This window comes from Mustela nigripes, chromosome 2, assembly GCF_022355385.1.
Source record: "Mustela nigripes isolate SB6536 chromosome 2, MUSNIG.SB6536, whole genome shotgun sequence".
In the NCBI taxonomy this organism is placed as follows: domain Eukaryota; kingdom Metazoa; phylum Chordata; class Mammalia; order Carnivora; family Mustelidae; genus Mustela; species Mustela nigripes.
The window spans coordinates 197,010,030-197,037,841 of record NC_081558.1 but is presented as its reverse complement, the minus strand read 5'-3'; the positions used below and the strand labels follow the sequence as shown (position 1 = coordinate 197,037,841).

Below are 27,812 nucleotides of genomic sequence, written 5' to 3'. Positions count from 1 at the left end.
AAAATGAACACAGACCTTAAAAATCAAAGAACTATGTTGTCTTAGCTCCTATCACAATGGAAAGATGTCTAAGGAGAAATTATTTAAATTTAATTACGTGGCAGCTGAGCTAGGATATTTCAACCGCACTTCTATCCATGACCTTGACTGAATCTCTAATTTAAGGTTGTCAGCATAAGAAGAAACAGCAGAGCGTGTCAGGATCTAAATTTGTCATTTCCTCAAAATGGGGATCAGGAAAAGTATGTTCCAGGCCTACCGGGAGACATTAAAAAACTTTTCAGACTGCCTTCAGATTTGATGTCAAGTTACTCTTGTTTGGTGAATGTACTTTTTTATTTTATTTTTTTGCCTTATGGCTGAGACTTCAGGCTGAACATGCAGCCAGTGCTCATCACCACATTCCTGACACAGCACCAAACTTTCCTCCTTGGCTGTTTGCTCAATGAAAGCTTTTCACATTCTCCTGTTGTTCCCTCTCAGGCTCTGAAGGCTTTTTTCTGAACATGGTTTATTTGTGGTTGGTACCTGTGACCTGAGTAAAGCCTTACATCTTGCTGAGTGCCCGCCTGGATTCCTGAATTCTGCTTGTTCATGAGCTGGCTGAAAATGATAACAAAAGACAACACACGGGCTCTGGGATCTGAACTATAAAAATCTTTGACCTGAATTTCCAAAGGTTCATAAATAATAGAATCAGGCAACTCAGTACACAAACTCCCTGTACACTACCCATTTTGTGAATCAAATTGAAGAGCATAATAGGGTAAGATTTACTATCAATGAAAAATAAATCTGCCCCTGAAAATCATATTGATGACACAACACGTGTTGCCCCTCTAAAACAGTATTCGGTTTATAGCAAATCTGTCTTGCATACTCTCCAAATAATTTCTATACTGCCATGAAATACCATCCTCTCTTCTAATCATCATATCTTCTGGTAAAACATTTTCAATAGTTTTTTCTTTAATGTTAGATTTTAAGAACCACAATAAATAAGATCTTCTTAAACATTTGACATTCATTCCCCACCAGTAAATCACAGTACATAAAAATACCATTCACTCCTCTCAGTTGTCACTATAATGTCCCTGGTTGAGGCCGTCATCATTACCTGGTTAACTTTAGAAGGCTGGTCCTTACTGGCTTACCAGCCAGCCTTCCAGCTTCTATTTTAAGATAACGTTACTATCCTGATTAATCTTTTCTCTAAGATCCTTTTCACACTTCTGAAACCAAAAACTTTTAAAAAGATTTATAAAGTTCCGCATTAGCTGGCCCATGCCTATTTCTGTGTCTACTTTGTCTCTATTTGAGATAACTTCGATCCTGAGGCACTCAGCATCCCTAACCTACTTCCCTGCTGTCCACACTTTGCACTAGCTTCCTATCCGTCTCCTCACTTTTTGATACATTTCACCTTAATGCTTTCCAGTTCCCAAATTAAAGCACACCATGACAGTGAGGACAATATTGCTTTTCTCACGGTTCTGTACAGCACCTGAATTTATCTTTGACATTCAGTAGATGTTCAGTAAGTAATAGTTAAATAAATGAGTAAAAATCCAGGTAAGTACGGATTCTGAATATCGTCAGAATCATCAGAGAAGGAAAGGTACACTGACATGTGTTTCATTTTCCCAGTATGGCAGAATTTAGGACTACACTGCAGCATTAATTCTGTGGTAATACATTGTCTTTCATAGATTCTTATTGCTTATTTTGTGAGGAAGCCAGCCCCTTAAATTAACCAGGAATTAACTGCACATGTTTTTTTAATATCTAAAATACCTTGACGCTTTCTCAGTCATTGAATTTTCACATTTGATTTATGCTGAGGGAAACTACCAAGGGAATAAAAACTAATATATCCTTTGGCACATTTAGAGGATAATTCAATTAATAATTTCATAGATCCAGCTCTACTGCGTGTTCACTCATAGGCAGAATCAGCTATGGCAATTAACTGGACTCAGTCCATGTACCATGGGAATTCTAGTGGCTATGTGGAATGCTAAATTAGACGTGTGCTTATTGCCAATTAACCCACCATAGTGTTGGACGTGCATTTTCTGTACTAAATTTGAACAACCAAGTTATGCATAAATCTTAGCATATTTTATGACCCTGGAGTCATAAGTGTCATATGAAGATAACGCCTATATAGAACTTCTTAGCACACACTGGGTTTTTCTTCAATTTTATTGATATCAGTTATAGAATTATTGCTGATAATAAGAAAAGCTTGATTATAAGTACAGTGAATATTCTTTGTACTACTATTCTTCTTTTTTCTTGTCTTAATATTTCCCTCCCTTAAATCATATGTAAATATACTAATAAAAACATTTCACTAGTTATAGTTATTTTTTCATCTATAGCTGCTCTATATAATTGAATTTTCCATAAAGCTACAGTATTTTAAGAACTATATTATTATTATGCACAATTTTACACAGAAATTTAGGAAATAAAGCTTAAGTGGATCTCTTTTGTAAAAATTTCTGATCTGTCAAAAGAAGAAAGACTGGTCATAAGGATATAGCAGCATTAAAATTGTTTTATAACTAATGATAATGTTAGCTTCTTCAGAATCTGCCTTAACTGTAGTACATTCTGTAACTTATGTAATTTGTGCTTATTGATGTCAAACAATTTTGGAGTTTGTCACTACTATTAGAATGGAAAAGAAAGCCCTATCAAGTAAAAAGTACATTTGTTTAATCTAGTGATGCAATTTGATGTTTAAGTGATTAGTCTTAAGTTTAATTCCGTTCATGAACTTATCAAACACTGATGACCTAAAATATTTCAAAAACAAGCTAAAACATTTTCACTATTATAATTAAAAGTGCATGATTGTGCACTCTAGAAAGTTGCTTATTACATGCATAGAGGAGTGTCTGGATCACAATAATGGCAAACAAAAACCAGAAACCCTCAATATTATTGCCATAATATAATAACAATAACAACAATAATAATAATAGCAACATTAGAAATAATAATGATTATAATAATTAACATGGTGCTTATGACCTGTCAAGCAATGTTTAAGTAATTTATGTAATGAACAAATTAAGTTGCAATTACATCAGGTAGTATCATTACTATTTTACCTTTATATTTATTGCCTTTTAATTGAAAGGCTGAAATGTGGGAAATTATGTAAAACTCTTCTAGCTTCCTTTAAATGTCTTAAATAAAAAATGGTATCAAATTGTCACATATTTTAATATTCAAATAATCATCCTATGTTTTAATTTTTATTTATCGATTTATTATTTATTTTTAAGATGTATTTATTTGAGATAGAGAGTGTGCAAATGTGAACAAGTAGGGGGACAGGCAAGAAGGAGACTCGCAGGCAGACTCCCTGCTGAGTGCAGAATGCAAGGTGGGGTTGGATCTCATGACTCTGAGATCCTAACCTGAACTAGAAACAGGACCCAGCAGCCCAACTGACTGAGCCACGCAGGCACCCCCAGAGTACTATTTAATTGGACTTAGATCACAATTTCTTTCTGCTTAACTACCATTTATGTTGGTATATATATATATATATATATATTTTTTTTTTTTTAAGATTTTATTTATTTGTCAGAGGGGAGAGAGAGAACACAAGCAGGGGGAGTGGCTGGCAGAGGGAGAAGCAGGCTCCCTACAAGCAAGAAGTCAGATGTAGAACTTGATCCCAGGACCCAAGGATCATGACCGGAGCTGAAGGCAGACGTTTAGCCCACTGAACCACCCAGGCGTCCCTGTATTTTATTTTATTTTTTTTTAAGATTTTATTTATTTATTTGACAGAGAGAGAGTTCACAAGGAGGCAGAGAGGCAGGCAGAGAGAGAAACAGACGGAGAGAGAGAAACAGGCCCCCCGTTCAGCAGAAAGCCCAATGGGGGGGGGGCTCTATCCCAGGACCCTGAGACCATGACCTGAGACGAAGGCAGAGGTTTAACCCACTGAGTCACCCAGGCACCCCTGTATTTTATATTTTTGATGTGCATTTGATTAGAACACCTTTTCATTTAAAGAGGTGATAAGCTATCATTTTAAAATTATTTTTACATAACAAAGCAAAATATTTTAAGTCAAATGGAATAAAAGTAATTCAAGTATGATTGGAAATGAATCATGTATGATATATTTTCAGAGCACTGCATCATAGTAAACAAAAACAAAAAATGTACAGCCTTTACTAAAGTAATATTGACATGGATCTCCATCTTTAGCTTTTTCTTTGTTTTTGAGCTAAAATACGTGCATTCTTTATTTGTATTTCCCTAGGGGTAATATGCTGCCTAGCCTACAGTAAGCATTAAATAAATATTAATTTAATGAATGAATGTGTGTATCAATAGGTATCCATTTAATGAATGAATGTGTCAATAAATATCAAACAGCTGGTACTATACTATTATGTATAAAATCTGTATTACAAATAATCAACAGTTGTATAATAATATTATTGGATGTAAGGAGTGGAGAGATTAAATGAAAATAAGACTGAGGGCTGCCTGGATGGCTCAGCTGTTTAAGCATCTGCCTTAGGGTCAGGTCATGATCTCAAGGTCCTGGGATTAAGAACACAGTGTAAACCATAGTCTGAATGAAAAATACCACTGTATAACAAAGACATGATCAAAAAAAATTTTTTCCCTTTATGTTTATTTTAAATGATTTTATTATCCCTTTGATTAAATAGGTAATCAGTTTCTCAGTCACCTACAATTTTAATCCAAGCAGGCAAAAATATGTGTTTCTTTCACTTTCTTCTTTTTTTCTCCTCACTTTAGAAAAAGAGAGATATTAGGAATAATTGGCTTTGGTTTTGGGCATATAATGCTATAGTCAAAACATTTCTATTCATTCTAGGAAAGAATATTTCATTCTGCAAATCAAAACAATTAAATAATATTTTAAAATAAATGTGTACATATTCAAGTGAAATTATCACCTTGGTTTACTAGGATATGATCTGGAATTTTTACATATCTAATCTTTATTCTTGGATAAAAATCTAAAATAATACTCTTTAAAAATAGTTAAAATAAGTAATCATAATAAACTGTTGCTTAGGGCAAGAAAAATGGTCAAATCAATTGTTAGCATTGATAACTCACAAGAACTGGGAGCAGAAATTCATCACATGAAATCTGAGAAAAATCACAGAAAAAAATTATTAAAAATTAGAATACCTTTTATATTATTGGGCTGACTACATTGATAATTGCTCTTATAATCTTTAGAAGACTTTTTGGCAAGCCCAAGATAAATCAAAGATTTCTTAAACAAACAGGATTATCACTGAATTACTTGTATCTAACAAGCAATGTTTTAAATCCTGTTACAGAGGAAGCATTTTAAGATAACAAGGGTGATAAAAATAATTATTGTAAAGACATGAATTTCTCTTATTAAGTCTTCATCTTCATCAGAGGAGCATAAATGGTTTCTCTTGTCAGCGATAATAGAGCAAAGAGTAACTTTTACTTCGGAAGACCTAAAGCATATGAAATAAAGTGATCTATGTGAGTAAGTTTAATAAGGCAAACGAGTTACATAGATCTTTGAAACTGTATGCATACAGAATCAATATGATCTGATCTTAGTTTCTTCTTCAAAATACTATGATGATATCACATCTCTAAAAGGATTTTGTGTGTTTTTTTATTGGCCCACTTGTATAGTTTCTATGACACATTTTTAATTATAATTGCATTAAATTACATGTTATTTTGTGATCGTTCCTAAGCTGATCCATATAAGTAGTTTCCAGCTTCCTTGGGTATACTGCAATATTTGCATATCCCGTCAGTCATTTTGCATCTTTGAAAAGCACTAATAATACGCTACTTCTAATGTTATATACAATATTGTGAACCTGAGTAATTATTATGAAGGTCACTACATGAAGATACACAAATACCATTTACTTCTTTAACATCTTTAAAACAACGGAGTGAAAATTAGGTCGGTTTTTCTTATTCAGTATGTGATGACACAATTCTGAAGCAATTTAGAGAGAAATGTAAATATACATGTTTTCATAAACTTGAATATCATTTTAAAATGATCTTTCATTCACAGGTAGACACTTCTGAGATGGCTTGATTTATGCAGCAGATATTTGCTCCCAAAGTCCTCCCAATAGGAGGCCATCCCCTGTTGGATTGGCGATAGGCTTAGCCACCTGACTTTCTGGATGTGACATGAGCAGCTCTGTTATGGGGCTTGATCTCTCATGCTTCTGCCATCACAAGGAAATGCCTTCATTCCTGTAGCTGTCACCTCTTCCTCCTGGCTACAAGTGTTACTGGACCCAAAGCATGGAGTTAAGCTTTGCTGCTTAATACAGAGCCCCCTACAGAATGTATCAGCTGGTTTCAGTTAAGCAGGAGAATTACTACCAAGTGCCCCTGAGTTTCGGGGTTTTTGTTATGTACAATTTTTGCGATGAATCTCTCTGCACGGCTCTATTTTCTTCTCCTTGGCCCTTTTCACTGTCCCATATTACAGATTTTGGGACTTTGTTTTGTTTAGTATCTGTTTTCCTTGCTGGAGGGTAAGGCTCATAAAGTCATTTTTGCTTGCTTAGTTTAATTCTCTATACTCAACACATGGAAAAGTGCTTGGTTTGTAGGACATGCCCCATAAATAGTGTTGGGTGAAAAAATACACAATTAATATTCTAACCTAAGCATGCCTAAATTAATAAAATAACAAGTTTTGATCCATCTCTCCCATTTTACAAATCAGGAGACTTAAGTTTTGATCAGTTAGATGACTAAGATGCAGCAGATTCATTAAAATCTAAGAATGCCTGCTAATACTCAGACAGAATATTATTTTTGTAAAGCCCAATATATTAGAAAACTACTATCTAGTTTAAATCATCACAAACAAAAGTGGACTTCTGTCAGGGGACAGGTGTCAAGAATACATAGATAATATTGGGAAAATCATGTTCTTGCTAGTGTTCCATTGAGATTAAAGGACAGAATTCAGAGGATGTAAGGATTTATGGCCACAGAATTCTGGCTGGCTGGATTCAAGTTGTTGGACTGGCCTTTTCCAAGACTCAGTATCATAACTTTTGGTGGCCATGGTATTTGTGGATGAAGGCGTAAAGTAGCAAATCCATTAAGGTAAGTCTACTGGCACCTTTCCTAGGGAAAGGAGGAAAGTGGAGAAGCACTGTTATGAACTGAATGTCTGTGCCTCATCTCCACCAAATTCACATGGAGCAACCCTGCTCCCCAACATAACAGCACTGGGAGGCATGAGGAGCTGATAAGGTCATAAGGGTGGAGCCCTCATGAAGGGGATCAGTGCCCTGCAGGAGTCAGGAGAGAACATTGTTCCTGAGCTCTGCTCTCTATCCTATGGGAACAGAAATAGAAGCCGTAGTCTGCACCAGAACCCCACCATGCTGGTTCCCTAATCAGGGACTTACAGCCTCCAGAGCCATGCAAAATAAACTCCTGTTGTTATAAACCACCCAATCTGTGGCATTTGTTCTAGCAGCCTAAAGGGACTAAGACAGGCTGTACGCAGTTGGCCACGGGGTCTTAGCATATCTTTCAGGATCTTCAAGACATAAAACTTAGTGAAGTCAGTCAAGTCTTAGTATGATGGGATCTTGGTGGGAAGCTTCACTCTGTGACATTCTGCACTTGTTTTATCTTTCAGGTGATCTCCATCAAAACCGGAAAACTCCCTGCTGGGCACTGAATGTTTGTGTACCCTCCCCACCCCACCCCAAATTCCTAGGTTGAAGGCCTAATCTTTAAGCTGATGGGATTTGGAAGTGGGGATCTTTGGAGGTAATTAGTTGTAGAAGTCAGGAGAGTAGAATCCCATCACAGGATTAATGCCCTTAAGGAAAGAGGAAGTGTCTCCGTGTAGTTGCATCCAGGAGAGGCCCTGTAAGGACAGAGCCAGAAGCAGGCTCTCACCGATAACCTGCCCACACTGGCACCCTGATCTTGGACGTCCAGACTGCCAAACGGTGAGAAATAAATGGTTGCATTTAAGCCATTCAATCTACGATATTTTGTTATCACAGCTCAAATTAAGACGCTCACTTGCTAGGAAGAACTGGGATTTCTGGGGCAAGGTCTTCAGCCCAGAGGAAGGATAGAAAGCTGTGACAACCTGGAGGCAGAGCTCACTATTTCTGGGCAGTTAAGCAGATGCCAAGAGGCAGTGATAAATCCAGTAGTTATACAATACGACTATTTTTATTTCTTTAATATTTGTTTGTTCATTTCTCAGGTTTATTTTCTCAAGAGTTGGGTATTTCCTAAAATTCCTTAACAACTTTCATCATCTTAATCTCTGAAGTACATTTGAACAAAATGATTTGATTTGAATCGAATGGTATCTATGAGAGATAGACTCAGAGTAACTGATGGTATCTTTACCTGAGGAGCATGGTATTTTGAATTTTCCCAGGGGACACATGTAAAGCTTGGGTTAAAAAAATACACCTGAGCAGTAAAAGATTTTTCACCTTTTTCTTTTCATATGCCATTCTTATCTTCTTCAGATAGAGATAGCTTTATATTTCTCTAAGAGACTGTCCTTGAAATTTTCATACTGGATATAAAGCCTAAACAGTTGTTAGCATTAGAACCAACTTATTTCTACAAATGAACCCTCTTCTTTAAAGTCTGAACAGCTTAAATGTATTACGGTGAGTATAAAAGTTGGGATCGTAAGACAAGATTTCAATCACAGATACAAATGTGTGTCTGCCACGACCAGGAAATTTTTCTAATTTCAAAGTATTTACTAAGATGTATTTTTTAAAATATTAAAATCCTTTCACATCTTATCTACCTTATCTTGGACATGCATCAGCTCACACTGCTAGAATCACTGTTATCTGGAGACTGTAAAATGTGAAGAAGGTATTATGGGATAAAGCAAATTCAATTCTAGGAAAGGCATGTAAATATGGAAGTAATGTGCATCTGTTATAAGATTAATTAATATTGCCACATCTTTAAAAGGTTTCTGATATTCCTAATGCTTTTACACCACAGGAGAAAATGCACATAAATATTGCTATTATGTCTAACAAGAAACAAAAGCAGGTGCAGAAAGCTGGATGAGAAAAAAAAGTAAATGAAAAATTCAATATTTCTTAACATGCATTGTTATCATGTAACTGTTAAATTAAATTTATCACATAAAATAATTAAGTTTAATTAACAGGTAATATGCAATAAGTAGACTGTCACAATACTAATTTTAATCAAATGTACATGTAATCGGTGCTTAGTGCATTAAACCACATATCATATGCCTGTTACCTCCTTTGTTTTACAAATTGGAACTTTAGTTCAACCTATGTTTAATAGAAAGGTAATGCCTTTGAAATGTTGAAAATGAACTGGCAGGAAGCCAAGAAATCTGTTTCAGATGAAACATAAAAGAGGTTTTGAATTAAAAAAGAAAAGGGGGCTGAATCTAAAGACCTTAACTTTAGTGCTATTATAGTAAATATGGTTGGTGTCAATTATAAATGGCTTGATTCTTTTTCACTCTTTTTTAGAAATCAGAGACTGTAGCTGCTTGAATAAGGCAGGGAAGACTGTTTTGGTCAGTGTTTTATGTGTGATTTTATAGTTTTCACAGTTCCCTATACTGTCCTTGATTTAAAGACGCAGAATAAAAATATTTTTACCATTTCTAACTTGTAAATATTTATTTACAAAATAACTTCTCATAGCATTGCATGTCAAGTTCTAAGAGTTGCAGTGGTATAATAAATTAGCTGCTAAATAAAACATCTTATCTTATAACAACACAGGCTTCAATTACCAAGGAATAAGCTTATTAGATAGCGTCAATACTTATTACTGGTGTAATATCCAATCAAAATGTCCACTAATCTTTATATGAAGGAATATAAGAGTTACTTCAGTGGTGGTATCGTAAGTCTAAAAAATGTTCCAAATTTCATAATAAAATTACACTAATTTACAAGGAAAATAATTGAAAGAGAAGAGCAGGCTGACTAAATTTTAAATGAAGACCATGGTTACATATTCCAAATGATCATTTAATAATCCCCCAAATAATCCTAACTGTAGACAGATGATACCGATATGCCATTTCCTCTATTTCTATCACAAGAATAAAATTTGAACTTCAGCAATTAATGAAATTAAGATTAATAATTATGTTAATTTTTATTTAAAATTCATCTCTCACCAGCATATTTACATAACTTTGCATAAATGAATTTTTCACCATCTTTTTCATCAACTTTAAGCATTTTTATGATTCAGTTTTGATAAATTATATTATCCAAGAGGTAATAATCTTATATAATTGTAAGAGGTTATAGCATAGAGAAGAGGTCAGGCACATGGATGGGAAAATTTTAGCATACTAAAGCTAATATTTATTCTTAAATGTAGTATAAGTTTGGAAAAGTGGGCTAGGATCCCAACATATTTTGTATTGTCCTAGAAATCCTGAGTAATTTTAATTGTGAAAAATAAAGAATGTTCATTAAAGTATATGAAGAAATAGTATAAAAATTTGGATTAATCAAAAAGGAAGGTACACTTCTAGAGACAAATAATTGTAATGACTATTTAAATGATATTCATCATGAGGAGAAAACCAGAAGCAACATCTTGTATATAGCATCCCTGTGTAGGTTAGAACCACAGGAGAAGCTCCTTTCAGTTGGAAATTTTTAAAAAAAGAAGAAGGAAAAATGTCAATGGAATGCTCAATTAAGTATGTTTATTCATCTTAAAATATAAGACATTTTCTTCTGTTTTACTTAAAATTTAGCCTTTATCAGTAGAATTATCTTTCTATAGCTGAAGGATACTATTAAAAACTTTGAGCATCTATTCTAAACCTCAACTAAAGTTACACTGTCTCTTAATTTAAATCTGAAGTGATTTACACATGGAGAACTTAATACACTTTTTAGGATAATTAAGGTTTGTGTAGAAATAAATGAAATTGACTGCAGAGAATATCAATATACTGAAAAAGGAAAGAGAAACTCAACTCCTTTTAGGACTTTGCATTTTAAATAATCTTTGATTGAAGTAATGCTTTGTTTGCAAATATATGATTTATAAAAAATAAAAGCCAAAAATGAAATTTGAAAAAAAAGTAGAAGGAAGAAATATACTAAAAACTCAAAAAAAACCCCTGAAATTAAAACATTCGTATCTTGGTTCCAGAAATGAGGGAAAATAATATTTTTATGATTTAAGGTCGTATGAAGAATATATAGAAATTTCTGCTTCCATAATGGCAATGTAAACTTGTGATTGCCCATCTCCCCTACTGGTAATGATTAAAAGCTCCAGAGATGACTCAAACTAAACAAAAAATACAAAAACAATAGCAAAGTCACTACCTAAGGCTTCTATAGACAAAATCAATGAGATTGTGGAAGATAATTAAAGTTGCTTTCCCACTTCTTTTTCTCTCTTATGACTTTGTATAGAGGGCAGGCCATAGCTGAGGTGCCTCACAGTGATACTGGAGTAAAAATCTGTCCAGAAGTGCAGAGTTCCTTGGGAGAAGCAAATACAAGATGAGTAGGAAGGGGACAATCCCAAATAGGGATCATAAAAGGAGATGCCATAATTCTTCATATAAGTCATAAAAATCAGCCTAAGTCCTGAGCTTTGAATGCATGGGACAGGCACAAACTCATATAGCAAAGGCTTTAAGAAGTTATTTGAGATTTGAGTCACTGCTTATAGTAGGCAACACAGAATTTAGGGGGGAATATCTGCTTAATACATTTTTTTCCAGATGTTTGTCAAAAGTCTTAGAGTCTGCATGACATAATATTTACAGTACCCAGGATTCAAACCAACATTTCTTGATATTCAATGAACCAGAAGAACATGACCAATTCTTCTTTTTTTTTTTTTAATTAACATATAATGCATTACTTGTTTCAGGGGTACAGGTCTGTGATTCATCAGTCTTACACAATTCACAGCACACACCATAACATATACCCTCCCCAATGTCTATCACCCAACCACCCCATCCCACCCCCCCAAAAGATAATCAACACATGCATTCCAAGATGACTCAGATGTTGAGTCTATCAGATTTTAGATTTATAGATTTTCGAGTGGCTATTCTAACTATGCTCCATGAAATAAAGAGGAGAATATGTAAAATGAGTAAGAATTTTAAAAAGTCAGCAGAGAAACAAAATATGAAACAAAACAACATTAGAAATTCAGGAAAAAAAAATACTGTCTTAAAGAACTCACTGATTAGGGCTTAGGAGCAAAAAGGAGATGATGGAATAAAAGTTCTGTTAATTTGAATTTAAAACTGCAGAAGTTATATAATCTAAAGAATGGTGAATAGTTAAACTATATAAAACTGAACAGTATCTCGGAGATTATTTTTAGGTTATTTTAAAAGGTCTAACATGCCTAAGTTAAGCCCAAGAGATGAGAAAGAGATTAGGAAAGAACTGATAAGAATAAATAATGTCTAAAAATGCTCCACTATAGACGAATATAAATTTACAGATTCAAGAAGCTCAGTACACCCCAAACAGGATAATTCAAACCCAACCCAATCAAAACAATGAATAATACAGATAAAGTAACCTGAAAGCATCTAGTGAGTAATGACATGTGGCATACGAGGAATTCACAATTCAAATCATCATGAATTTCTCATCAGAAACCAAGGAGGTTAGATGACAGTGGAACAAAGTCTTTGAAAAAATGGCAAACCATAATTCCTTCCAGGTGGAAAAAGGAAAAAAAAAAAATCCTTCAGGAATGAAGGATGAGGAGAATATTTCCAGATTTGGGCGAGGGCGGGGGGTGGGGGAGGAATCTATCCCAAATACATACGGTCAAAATTAATGGAGAAGAAATTTCTTCAGGCTGAAGGAGTAAAATATGTTAAAAAAAAAAAAAGGGTCTTTAGAGATGAAGAAAGAGTGAAATAAGTGGTAGATGGATAAGTAAATTAAAATATTTTCTTTTTTTTAAGATTTTATTTATTTATTTGACAGATAGAGATCAGAAACAGGCAGAGAGGCAGGCAGAGAGAGACAGAGAGAGAGGAGGAAGCAGGTTCACTGCTGAGCAAAGAACCCAATGTGGTGCTCAATCCCAGGACTCCGGGATCATGACCTGAGGCGAAGGCAGAGGCTTTATTTAACCCACTGAGCCGCCCAGGGGCCCCTAAAATATTTTGTCTTCAATTCCTAAAAATCTGTATGACTGTTCAATACAAAATTTATCATAAATTATCAGGAGATTTCAGTGAATGTAGATGTAATACCTCTGAAATCAATAGGAACAAAAAAATTCCTAGAGAATCACTTAAGAAAAATAATACCAAAAGTATATTGCCAACATAGAAATTAAAATAAATCAATAATATCTCATATAACTCAAAATAATGCAGAAAAAACAAATAGAATATGAAAAAACAGAGGGAAAACACAGAAAACAAAATTTTATACCTGAATGAAATCATATCAAATACAGCATTCAGTTTAATAGTCTAGCCTATGAACTATGGACAAAATATAGTCCAAGGACCTCGTATATGCAGTTAAGAATGGTTTTTACATTTTTAATTGTTGTAAGAGAGAAATGCACAAGTTTTTAAGATAGTTTCTAGGTGACAGAGACCATATAAGGAAAATTTAAAATATTTATTACTTGGCCCATTTCCTGCTGATTCCTACTTCAAACATTAATGTTAAGTTATAGATTGACAGAATTAATAAAAAAGCAATACTCTGTCATATGCTGCCTAAAAAGAGACAATTTAATTTCACATAAAAGTGCAACTAGGTGGAAAGTAAATAATTGAAAAAAGGGTGTATAAACAGTAAGCATACGGAAGTATGAGTAGTTATCTGAATATTAGATAAATATATTTAAAGCAAATGATTACTGGAGAAAATGAAAGAAATGATTCATGAGGAAGATGTGTGGGAGAGAGGGCAATGACCTACCCCTGAGTCCCCCCCCCCCCCCGAAGATATTCACATCATAACCTCTGGAACCTGTAAATATGTTATTCTACAGCAAAGAGAACTTTGCTGCTGTGATAAAGTTAAAGATGTTGAGTTGAGAAGAATATCCTGAACTATGCAATGTGGGTCTCCTGTAATGAAAAGTCAGAGACAGAGAAGATGTGAGAAAAGCAGAATTAGAGTGGGGTGATGTGAGAGAGACTCCATCTGCTTTTGCTGGCTTTAAAGATGGAAGCAGACCAAAAGCCAAAAAATGTGGGCAGATTCTAGAAGCTGAAAGGGACAGAAAACAATCTCCACAAAAGAACACAAAGGAACACAGCCCTACCAACATTTCATTCCAGTGAAAATCCTTTTGAACCGCTGACCTCCAGAACTAAAAGAGAACATAGTTGTGTTGTTTCTAGCAATTAAGTTTGTTGTCATTGGTTTTAGCAGGGAAAAAAAACAATACAATTTAACAAGCTATACATGGGCATGGCCTCACTGAGCCTAAAGATACCTGACGCAAAAATCAACAGGATTAAAGTGAGAGAGAAATGTTCGCAATCATGGAGGAGGGTTTTAACACCTCTCACTCTGCTCTCACTCTGATAAAACAGCTATATAAAAAAAGTCAGTAAAAACAGAAGATTCAAACAACACTGTCACCTACCTCTATCTAATTGATATTTCTAGAACACAGCATTCTATAACTGCAGAATACACATGCTTCTTAAACACACTGTGTAGTCACTGAGATAGATCATCTGCGGTGACATATATCTCAATAAATAAAAAAGAATTAAAAAAATCACACAACAGAGTATTTTTAAACAGAACTAAATGATATTAGTAATGAATAACAGCAAAATATCTAGGAAAACATTAAATAGTTGGAGATTAAATCCTTACAAATAAATACAGACCAAAGAGGAAATCACGAGAAAAAATTAGAAAATATTTTCAACTATTTGAATGACAACAAAAATACAACATATCATAATTTGGGGATTGTGCTGAAATATTCTTTAGTGGGAAGTTTAGAGTTTTATATGGTTATATTAGAAAATAAGATATATCTAAAGTAATAACCTAATATTTCACTTCAAGAATTTATAACCAAAGTTTAAAGCAAGTCCAAAATATATAGAATGGAAGTAATGAAAATAAAATGGAAACCAACAAATTAGAAAATAGATTTATATATAAAGAATGTAAATTAACAAAACCCAAAACTAGTGTTTTGTAAATATCAACAGTATTGGCAAATCCTTGGTTAGAAAGAGGAAAGTCTTTTCAAAAATAGGGCTGAATTATTTTGATAGATGTATGAAAAAATATGTATTGACTCCATAAAAATGAATCCAAAACAGATCACAGATTTAATGCAAAATCTAAATCAACAAAACATTAAAAGAAAGCCTAGGGGGTGCTTGGGTGGTTCAGTTAGTTAAGCATCTGCCTTAGGCTCAGGTTATGATCCCTGGGGGTCCTGGGATCCAGTGTTGCATCCAGCTCCTTGCTTAGTAGGAAATCTGCTTCCCCTGTCCCTCAGTCCCTCCCACTGCCTGTGCTCTTTCTGTCCAACAAATTAAAAAAACAATCTTTTTAAAAAAAATCTTTAAAAATAAAATAAAAAAGAATGTTTAGACGTAAATCTTTGTGGACTTTGCTTAGATGATGATTTCTTAAATGGAACAGGAACAGCATCACATATGAGTTCAATTTGATAAGCTGGACTTGAGCAAAATTTAAATCTTTTGCTCTTCCAAGAATCATGTTTATTTTAGAAAAAAAGAACTATGTCCACACAATGTTCAAAAATGTACACAAAAGTTTTTTGTAGTAGCCCTAAACTGAAAATAACCAAAGGCTCATCAACAGGTGAATAAACAAACTCTGTTTTGCCCATACAATGCAAAGACAAGAACACATTATAAATTTTTGATTCATATTCAACATATCAACGCATGCTGACTGAAAGTGCTTAGCAAAAAATTAAAATTAAAGTGATGTATGATTCCGTATATAAAGTTCTGGAAGGGCAACTAAATTATAGTGCCAGAAAGTAGACTAACATTTGCTTGGGAGGGAGAGTAAATGAATAAATACATTACAAAGGAGCTTTAGAAAATTGATGGGGGTGATGTAAATGTTTGTTTAGATGATATAACAGATTTGCAGGCACACCCATATGTCAAAACTGATCACATTTTGCCCCTCATAAATTGGCATTGTACTGTGGTCCAACTATATTTCAGTAAAGTTGTCAACAGGGGATATTTATTGTTCTAATTATTTTTACTAAAGAAGAATGAAATTAAATATTTAATTTCTTAAAAAAAGGAAAAATTGATCATGTGCTCTGAGAACTATCAAAAAATAAAACAAAAATTATTCTTAAACAATGGTTTAATAGTTAAAAAAAACTATTTTATGATTTTTGAAATAGTTTTATCTAACCAGCTTCAATCAACAAGAAACAACAATCTCAAGGAATGTTCAAAGAATTCTCAAAACATTCTTTTACAAAGCAAGCGTCTACGGCCATACCACCCTGAACGCGCCCGATCTCGTCTTTTACAAAGCAAGGTTTTTAAAAATCCTTCCTAAATAAGAGATAACTATTTGCTCATGAGCTTTATTCTAAACATTTACTTCAGAAAATTAAACAGGCTGACCAATGTTTCAACCTTTAAAGCAAAGGAGGAATACCTCTGTGATCAAAAGCAACTTGCATCCTGTAGTATCAATCCTTGAAAAACAGAGTGCCCTAAGTACTTTTTTTTTGTATTAAAGTATTTATTTTATTAAAAGATCACAAGAACATGCACTTCTGTACTCATATATACAATCATGTGTTTACCCCATTATTTTCTATCTAGTTGAAAACTATTAACTACAAATCTCACATCATTTTATATCAGCATTTCACATTATCTTGATATTTTTCTCCATCCATCACTTCAAAATTTGAATTCAAGTTGAGGTTTGATTTAAATTTCTGTCAATCCCAGTGTTCTAATAAAGCATGAGCTCTGTTTTATTTATTTTGTGTCCACAGTCACTCAGTACTGATTCTAAATCTTAAACAGTTCAATGAAAACACCCTAAATTTGATCTAGTATGGTTTTTTAAAATTCTTTTCAATGAGGTTTTAAAACATAGACACAGAAATTATAGATCTTAATTTTTTATTTATTTCATAATTAAAACTTAGGTAGGCATGCTTGGAGGGCAATTCAGAAGTTCTAGGACACCTTTGAAGGATGTGGCTATGCATTTTTAAATGGTTAGGTATGATGAAACCCCAAGAATTTCTTCCTTCAACCCTCTTAATTTACATATATGGAAACTGAGGTCCCAGGGATGCAGGTCACACAACTAATTAGCATCCATCCTAGCACTGGTATAGCTACCCAATATTGCCTGTATGACCCTGTCAGCCTCATTGTGTTTTGGAAACATTGACAGTGCTCGTTTCTCCAGAGCTCCACTTTTCTGCATACTTACAGCAGTGATTTAGTAATAATTCTATGGTATGTCAAATAAGCTTTTAAATATTTACAAAATGCAAAGAAAAAAAAAACTAAGTTAAGTTTTATTAAGAGAATATGATTCCTACCACTATTTTAGCACAGTGAGAAGAGGCTGGGAGAAGTCTATGAACTTGCCCTCCAAACAGTTTGGACAGCTCTAATATAAATCACGTTTTTGCACCCTTAAATTTTTGCTAATGTAGATTCACATTAAAGAAAAAGAAAAAAAATAATAAAGTAAATTTTGGATTTAAATACATATTTTGAATTACAAAATCTAAACAAACGTGTTGAAAGTTTGAGAAATAGTTCTAATTTGTTGCAAGTGCTGATGACTTGAAAAAGAAATTTATATACCTTAATACATAGCTTATTAATATATATATATGTATAAAATAATGAAAAAATAGCAGAAAACACTATTAGGAAAAAAGCTAAATTAGTTATTAGTATCACTTCTTTCTCTGTGTGTCCTGAATAACATGGCTTTTTCGTCTCTTTGATTTTTTTTAAGAAATACGATGGCAATTAACAACTTTTTGGAGATTCTCTAGCTTTAGCAAATGAAACATGTACTTTGTGAAATAATTATTTAATATCCTTCATAATTTTTTGCAATTGTATAAGTGGCCTTTCCATGAATTTCTTAATAAGAACACTTATGAATACGTAAAATAATATGGATTATTTGTGTCTGTTCTTGAGGAAGTATTTGCTTTCTAGAGACATTCTCAAAAAGAAAACAATCTTATTTCACAGTTATCACCAACTTCTATTGATATTAATGTACTAGAAATTTTCCAATAGTAATGTTTTTTCGATCAGAGTATCTTATACACTCCCACTATGACAGTTATGTCCTCTTGAACATCAGAGAATCTCCAACATTAATGATTCTTGAATATTTATTGAAAATAATATTAAATTTCTTCCCTTTTATGAACATATATATGACATTATTCTAAAATCCCACTCAATGATATAAAGTGGATTGTGCGTTTAAATCAGCCCTCGTATTCTCCAAATCTCAGGTCATAATTCCCACTTACAGACAACAAGCATTATTCTGATAAAATATGAATGTTGATATGTTCAATCATTTTAAAAACACTACTTCATATCTTATGAGAATTAAAATAATTCAACAAAATAACTACTCAGGTGAAACACAGGACCGTTAATATTATAAGCAAACAGATAAAACTCTAAGGAGATACTAACCAATAACTGACAACTAAAGCAATTCAATTTACACTGTGTTTGGCTTAAACACCGCAAAAAAGAAAATCACAATTTTCTGAATGAGCAGTATCAAAACCATTAAATTTATAGCACTGTGAAATGTCCTATAACATCCACTAGATGTCTCTAATAACTGACTATGAATGGCCACGTTAGTTCTGGGGCTATCAGTCAAATACCGAATCCTGAACTACAGAGGTATTTGGAGGATCCTACTAAAATTCGTATTTTTCAAAGCAGACAAAGTTGTTTTAATAAACATACAAAAGGAAAATGACTTACATTCAATATCAAGGTACATGCTCTTTTGGTGCCCTCCAATCCTACTCGCAGCTTCACAGTCATATCTCCCTGAATCTGACAACTTCACATCTTGAATATGCAGCGAGGAGCTTCCATGCTGCCCTTTGACTTCGATACGGCCGTCTGGGCTCTGTTTACATCGATTCAGGAAAAAGAAAGATTTTACGCTTGTTTTGTGTGAAAATGATGACCAAACATAGGGTGTTTATCACATATATGATAAATGAAAATAATGTCTTAGCTGCATTACATTTTTTTTTTTTTGAAAGCAATGTTTCTGCATTTATGACTTATTGATTTAGGCTTTTCCGTTGTACCTGCCCACCTGCTTACAGGGACAGGAACATGTGTAAAAACTTCAACACGTGTTTTATCAACCCCTTTTATTTAGTGCACTCTGTGCTTTTTAAAAAGCTGGCATGTTCTTCTAGGAAGGGCTTTGTTGGCTTCCAATTATGCTTCTTGAAAACAGAACAGAACAATGCCTATTCAATTCTAGCTGAAACCCCCCCAGTGAAATTGATATTCCTCCTTCAGGTTAGTTTCCTGTTTCACCGTGTAAAGACAATGTATCAAGATGTATGAAAATTATAGCCTTGAAGAAGAATTTATAGTTATTTTGGGATGAATGAAACAGCACTGCTCATAAGCCTATGTAGTACATTACTCATAACAGATAAATTATTAAAAACAGCACTATATAAGTCCTTCTTAGAAAGTCAATGGAAACAACATGAAAAAGATTAATCACATGCTCCATGAATATCGATGCAAATCAAGGACTTGCTTTTAATCCAATAGCCTATAGATTACATTTCAAATAAGAATTCTTGTGTGCAACCTAATTGATATACCTACAATTGTTTTCTTAAATCACTTAAATACCATTATAGCACACATATTAAGACAGAGATAGTTTACTTACTGAATTTTATTTTGTACAATCAGGGAATAGAGTGAAATTTGCATTTTATAATTTACTTGTAACATGTACTTTGCTATTATTGAATTGATTGTTTTCAGTATTTGAGGTTTTTGTGCCTCAATAAAAACTGCATGGCACACATTGGTTTTGAAATATGTAAGTTTTTATGTAATAATATAATGGTTGTTTAAGTTTCTATATAACTGAAATTCAAATAAATTTCAATACATGTACTTTGTATTATTAAAACTTATTTTCTTTTATTTATATAACAGACTATTTTAAAGCTCTTTTTCAAACATGAATTTGATTGGAACACAATATGATCACTTTTTTTGCTTTCTAGTTTTACACAGGCATGCAGTTACTATACAACCAAACAAGTCACTCATAATTCATTTACTATCATTATCATAAAAATGTTCTTCAAAAACAAAGAAACAAAAACATGCTGGGAATGTATTATGCAACCCAGATCAGGTCAAAAATACGTTCCCCAATTCTCAAGTATTGCTAAAAAATAGTAAGGTGAAGCTTTCAAGCAGAAGGGATTCTCTGCTGCCAATATTTAAGATGTTCGTCTGCCAACCCAATTACTTACTTGAGAGGAAAGAAAAAAAAATGCAGAAACTCACAGAAGTTAAAATTAGAATGAGTAAACTCAAAAGCAGAATGGCCAATTTGTTATACAAAGTAACTAATTACTTTTTGATATAAATGGGTTAGTAGTTCCTTACCTTATCGCTCCTCTAACTATCATTGGACCCTCAGGAACTACCCTTCCTTCCTTAAGTGCAGACTTCCCTTGGCTTTCAGGACACCCATACTCTCCTATTTTTTTCTTCCACTGTCTCTTTCCTGGCTACATTTTAGTCTGTGTTGCAGCTTCCTCTCTCCCTGGGGACCCCTGGTTTCTGTCATGGATGCAACCAATGCACTCTGCTTAAGACACCCTCAACCCCTCCCATACTAGCAGCTGCGATCTCTAGTCACTCCTCCTCCAGGCAGGATCCCTCTCTCCTTGGAGAGCTATGGAACCAGATATGGCTCTTTCAGGGCATGGCCATTTGATGTTTCTCAAACCAGCATGTGCAGATCTGAACATACCACTCCCTCACCCAGCATCACCGGCTCTACTCCTGCGGTCTTCCCCTCTGTGAATGGTACAGATTCTTTCTCATGCCCCATGCTGGACTACATCTTCAGTTTGAATCAGTTTTTGAACATTTACCTGTTTATAATTTAAATGATGGTAAATGTCAGTTTACCATTGTGTTCAAAATTATCACCTTCAATGTCTAGCCACTGTGTTTCCAAGGACGTCTCTGCTCTCAGCTTCACCTATTTGCAGTCTTAGTCATGCTGCTGAGTTCGAGGAACACTAAGGGGCGTCTCTGGATTTCAGAAACAACAATCACAGGGTGAATGTGACCGAAAAAGATTCCCTGACTCTGCAAAAGCCATCAGCATGATGTGATTCCCTATGTTCCTCTAGCAAATTCTCATTGCAGATGCAGAAATTATTTCTTTGTGTAGCTAAGAATGTTTTTTTAAAAAAGCAAACTTTTAATTCTCACAAAAATTTCATGAAGATTTCATATCCCCCCTGCTCTATAATAATGAATAACATTCTATTGATTTTTGAATAACTTCCCTGCCTTTCTAAGACATCACTTTTCTGTCTGAGCACACTTCACAATTTGGATACCATTAATTTGACTTCCAATTAATCTGAATTACTGTCATTTCCATAAGTACCGTCCACAGCCCTGCCTCAACCTTTCCCCCTTTCCCCCTTCCATATATACATGGCAGGATTCTCTCATCATTCCCTTAATTTCTTGGGAAAATATCAAATTATGTTAAAAAATTGACTATTGTATATAATTATTAAATGTACTACTTTGAAGTCTGTACTTTTCCTAGGACACACTACTTTTTCTAATCTTATTAGAACTTCAGAATTCACCCTGTAGGGTGATATTATAGTTGGACAAATGTGAGAACATTTTTATTTTTATGGTACTTTATGTTAAAGTCACCTGGACTAGTACCAAGGACAGAAACATTATATTCTAATATCTTTAAAGCAAATTAAGTTATAGTGAAATTTAGATGTAGTAAAGAAAAAGTATACCTCCAGCTATTACTATGAGTTAAAAACTTACATTTAGTATCTTTATTAATGGGATAAAATACCATTTTAATAATACAAAACAAATTATTCATTTTTCTATTAGGAAAAATATCGTTCTTTCACAGAATTGAAAGGCAAATGTAGTCCTTTGAAAATAAACAGGTCCTCATGTTATTAACTATTATAAGTGATATGGTATTTGTCTTACAAAAATCTATTGGTGTCTATAAAATTAGTATGATACTAGTAAAGATGTTGGAATTGAAAAGTTATTTTCAATGTATCTGGAATTATTAACAGGAAGAACAGAATTTCTTTGGGAAGGTGTGTGATTCCCTGGGAAATCATAAGTCATTTTCAGACTTGACATTGGCTCTATAATAATTATAACATTCATTTGTCTCAAATACTTACACTAGAAGACCAAAGTCATTCCCTCTCATATCTGACATTTCAAAGGACATCTTTCTCTTTGTGCTACAAAAAAGCATTACACATTTCTGAAAGAAAATTAATTTATATCTTGGCTTTGATTCACCACCTACTGAAGATTCATTTAAGACATCTGATATTTGATTGAAACAGGTTAATGGGCATATTAGCTGTCCATCTCGTATTTTCAGGTTCTATCAATGCATTAGGTAAGATGATTAGAAAGTAAAGTGCCTGACTATACATTATTACTCCAATCCTTTACAGAAAGGCACTTTTTGAAATTTGATTTAATGTTATATTTTTGCCTTTCCAGAAGGTCAGTTTAAGAACTGTTTATTTGAATGGTATTTCAATATTTTTATAAAATGGTTATTTATAGAGTTTATTGAAAAAACGGTCATTTATAGAGTTTACTGTCCTTCCAAGAATCACTTGATGAAATACCTATATGATAAGTACCTTCTGGAGTTTAGTTCCAACACAAATATTCCGCTGCCCCTTTTAATTGTGGGACATTTGAAATTATACAAGGTATCGTGTTTATAGGTTGTTTTTGTGACTTGACCTGACTAAACATTTACTGCCAAGTTTAGAACCCACTTGTAGGACACAACACATTTGAGGTGACAGTATTCCCCATCTTTCTTCATACTGTTGTCATTGACCTCTTTGGTCTTTTGGGAGATTGGTGAATCCTGTCAATTAGTTGCTCAGCAATTTTTTTCTTGTGCAATTATTTTACAAGAAGCACCCAGGCACTGGGGATACATGTTGAGCAAATCTGAAAAATTTTTACCCTTTGGTAAATAAAAGTTCAGGAGATAATAATTTTAAAAAAATAATACAAATAAACTGAAAAGTACCATGTAGGAATACCAAAGTTTCATCTTGGGGGTGAGTCAGTGGAGGGGTGGGGTAGAGTTAGAAGAATGTTCCCTGATAAACTGAGGTATGTATTATGACCTGAAAATCGTGAGAGAGGAGCAGATTTGTTAGAGAATTCCAAGCCTATACCCCCAGAAGTCATATGAAGGAACTGAGAGAAACAGGCAGGCACAGAGAAGAAAGTCAGAGCACATGGGATCCCCTGATGTTGGATGGGCAAGCAGAGACAGCATGCCGAACCCTAGACGAATACAGACATACAGAAAACATGCACCCCTTGATTATACATTTTGGTTGCTTTTTTGTAATGATGTTATATCTCTACTGGCTGTAAATTAAATACAACTTCAAATACTTATCAGTAATGTCAAAGCATAACCACTAATTAAATAAACTTTCCAAAGGTTACTGGCATTAATTCACCCAAACTAACCTCTCAAAATTGTGTTAACATTGTGTTAAGTTGAATAATTTCTGCAAAAAATTTCAAAAGAAAGATTCTCTTCCTTTCCTTATAAGATTTCTATCCTTACTCTTAGCATTAATTTCTCTGTGCTCTGAGCTTGCTCTCAACATCTTAATTTTCTTCCTATTTTGATTACCTAACCTGAACTTTTGTACAACTGCCTTCTTCCTAGCATTGCAAATTCATGTAAGGAAGAGTAACATGGACAATGTAACTTCTTCTTCTTCTTTTTTTTTTAAAGATTTTATTTATTTATTTGACAGAAATCACAAGTAGGCAGAGAGGCAGGCAGAGAGAGAGGGGGAAGCAGGCTCCTGTGGAGCAGAGAGCCCGATGCGGGGTTCGATCCCAGGACCCTGGGAATCATGACCTAAGCCGAAGGCAGAGGTTTTAATCCACTGAGCCACCCAGGCGCCCCTGGACAATGTAACTTCTTAAGTTACATAATTTTTCCCTACATTCTAGTGCCCTCTTCCTCTCTGTACATAGCGTCAATAATTTACTCAACAAGTAGGAACTGAATAAAACACTGATAGCAGGTAACAATGGTAGTTGGCGGTATTTTAAATGTTTTACATTTATTATTTCACTTAATCCCAGTTGATCCCAATAATACTACTATGAGATTTGGACTAATATTACTCACACTTTAAAGATGAGGAAATTGAGGAACAGAAACATTCAATATCCAGACTCCACACAGCTTACAAATGATAGCACTGGACGTCGAGGCTGTCTGGCCCTGGAGTTCATATTCAAAATTACTTTCTCTCTGTGACCCGTCACCTGAGCCGTAACTGCGTGGTTGATCTACATATCTAATCGAAGCTATGTGATACACACTATGTTGGTTTCTGAGGACAGAACAATGGATCAGAAAGGCAAAGACTTTAGTCTCATAGGTCAAAGGGCTTAGAGGAAAGAGATGAAAAATCATAATACATGCTGGTATGAAAGAAGTTCGGGCAGCACACAGAAGACAGTCTACCGAGGTGGGAGATGATGTCTTGCAGGTATCTCTGTCTAAACTGAGACCTGAAGGATAAGTAATTATGAGGAGTCAGGCATCAGACCAGCTACATAATTTGCCGGACCTACTCCAAAATAAAATATGGGGTCTCTTGTCCAAAACATATTGTGAATTTCAAGGCAACAGATTGAAGCAAACGCAGGGCCCTTCCGAGTGTCAGGCTCTACGCAACTGTGCACGTACTACATTCATGAAGTCAGCTCTGCTCAAGCAAAAAGGAAAGGAAAGGAGGAAGGAAATGGGAACTGCATAGGCCTAACCCAGAAGGGAAAACGGCACATTCAAAACAATGAAAGAAGCTCTTGAGAACTGGAATATTCAATATAAAGTTGAGGGGTAAGAGATCAAGTGGCTGGAGAGGGACAAGGCTGCTATAATGAGCTTCAGAGATCAAGGGAAGACCAGTAAGAACATGAAAAGATGCTCAATGTCATTAGCTACCATAAAAATGTTAATCCAAACCACAGTACCACTTCACGCCCTCTGGGCTTGCTGTAATCAAAAAGACAGGTAATAGTGTTGGTGAAGCTGTGGCCGAAGTGGCACTTTCATGTACCACTGGTGGTGAGAATGAAAAATGGAGCAGGTGCTTTGGATAAAAAAATCTCACAGTTATCCAGAATGTTAAACACAGATTTATGATATGACTCAGCAGTTATACTCACAAGAGAATTAAAGATATACATGCATACAAAACCTTATACGTGAGTGTCCATAATAGCATTACTAATAAAACCAAAAAGTTAAAGCATCACAATGTCCATCTACTAATACATGTATAAATAGAATGTGATATATTCATAGAATGGAATATTATATGGCAATAAAAAGAAATTAAGTACTTACACAAGCTACAATATGGATGAACCTTGAAAACATTAGGCTAAGTGAAAACAGCTAGCAACAAAGGGTACATATTGACTGTTTCCATTTATATAAAATTTCCAGAATAGACAAATCTATGGATACAGAAGTTTATAGGTGGTTGCCAAGGGCTGGCAGGTGGTGTGAGGAGATTGGAAGTGATGGCCAAGAATGGAGGAATTTCTTTTTGAGGTGATGAAAATATTCCAAAATTGATTCTGTGGATGATTGCACAGCTCTGCAAATATACTAAGACACATTTTATTGCACATTTTAATGAATGAATTGCATTTTCTATGAATTATTTATAAATAAAACTGTTCATAATTAAAGAGAAAGGAAGGAATTTAGGTGTTCTAGAAGCTACTGGAAAAGGATATGAAAGGTTGTAGGCCTACAGGGCAAATGCATTTGCTCTTTGAAGAGATCATTCACCCTGTGGAGTGAAGAAGGAACTCAGGAGGAGAAAGGGTGGCCCAATGGAAGCATAGTGCACTGATCAGGTGCTGGTGAAAGGTGGTGGTAGTGGAGATGGAGAGGAGTGAATACATTCTAGAAATGTTCTGAGGAAGAATCAACAGTGTTTAGTAAATGACTGAATGAGAAGTGGTGATGAAAGAAAAAAGAAAGAGTATTTCTAGGTTTCTCTCACAGAGCCCCAGACGGTAAATATTCTCTATCATTGGTAAACTACTTTATGTTTATAAATTATACATATGTATGTATATATTCATATTTTATTACATATACCCATATTTTAATAACTTGCATACATTCTGTTTCATATTATATATTCATTACTTTAAAACTGATATTTAAAATTGAAGTATTAATGAATGAAATGTTGATATAAAGTGAAAGTAGAATAAACTTTTCAGAGATTTCAATTTTAAAATATTATATAAGCTGGGTTGCAACTAACAATTGTCAAAATGATGGTTTTCAGAATGTGACCTGCTTATTTGATATTAATGCCTGGGTGTGTTGCCAACTTGAGTATAACACAGTGGTTAAGACTGCAGAATCAGACTGGAAAGTTTACATCCTGATAGGGCCACCTACAACCTTTGTGACCTGAAGTTAATTACATAACTTAGAAGTACTTCAGTTTCTCTGTCTAATGGGTATAAGAATGCAACATTCATATAGTATTGCTGTGCAGATTAAATGAGTGAATATTTAGAGTTTGGGACTTGTTAGTACATGATAAATAAATTACATAAAACACCTTATATCCAGATCTAAGTCATAAATATATAAGTTTATATATATCCATTTCATTGTGATAGCTAAAGGCATACTACTCTCACAAAGAAATAGTAGCTCTCCTATCTTCTTTTTACCCACCAGTGCATTACTATTGCTGGACATTTTTCACAATCTCATGAACTGCATCCTAATTATTTATAATATTTTGTCAATGAAAAATATGTAGTATATTCAGTAAAGAACAAAATTAAAATTAGGATGAAAAAACTTCTATAGGAGAGTAAAATTCCTACTGATAAATGATAAAACATTTCCCACATAAATAATTAAATTACTGAATAATGGGATTTATATTTGATTATATCCATAATGCTATTAATAAAACTCTGGATATTGAATTTGTCTGTAATTTCCATTACATTTTTGGGTGGCTTGCTTTGTATTCCTGACTTTGCTCTTCATCAGGATGACCTTCCTGTCCAAAGACCATGACTTTGGTGTCAGGGGTCAGTCTTGTAAGTGTTACATTAATACGAACTCTATGATACCATTCAGTGGTTTTCAAATTTTAAGATTCTAGTGATTATGCACCACCTCCTTCAAATTTACACTAGTCAAAGTCATTTAAAGTAACCTGACCCCATGTCTGTAATATTACAATTACTTATTATGGCTACTCATTGTGATTGAAGCTCCAAGAAAGTAAATCCAAATAAGGAGAATGTGCTTGACCATAATTCTAACATAACTGTTGGCTACTCTGTC

The 27,812-nt window shown here is 34.1% G+C and overlaps 1 protein-coding gene across 2 annotated transcripts in view; it reads right to left on the bottom strand.

Annotated features, from left to right (window-relative positions):
• NCAM2 (neural cell adhesion molecule 2) overlaps positions 1-27,812 on the bottom strand; it is a 514,996-nt gene that overhangs the window by 119,265 nt on the left and 367,919 nt on the right. For both annotated transcript variants that reach the window (XM_059392179.1, XM_059392180.1), the window contains exon 9: positions 19,076-19,226. In XM_059392179.1, the coding sequence (XP_059248162.1) occupies positions 19,076-19,226 (151 nt within the window). The remainder of the gene's footprint in view (positions 1-19,075; positions 19,227-27,812) is intronic.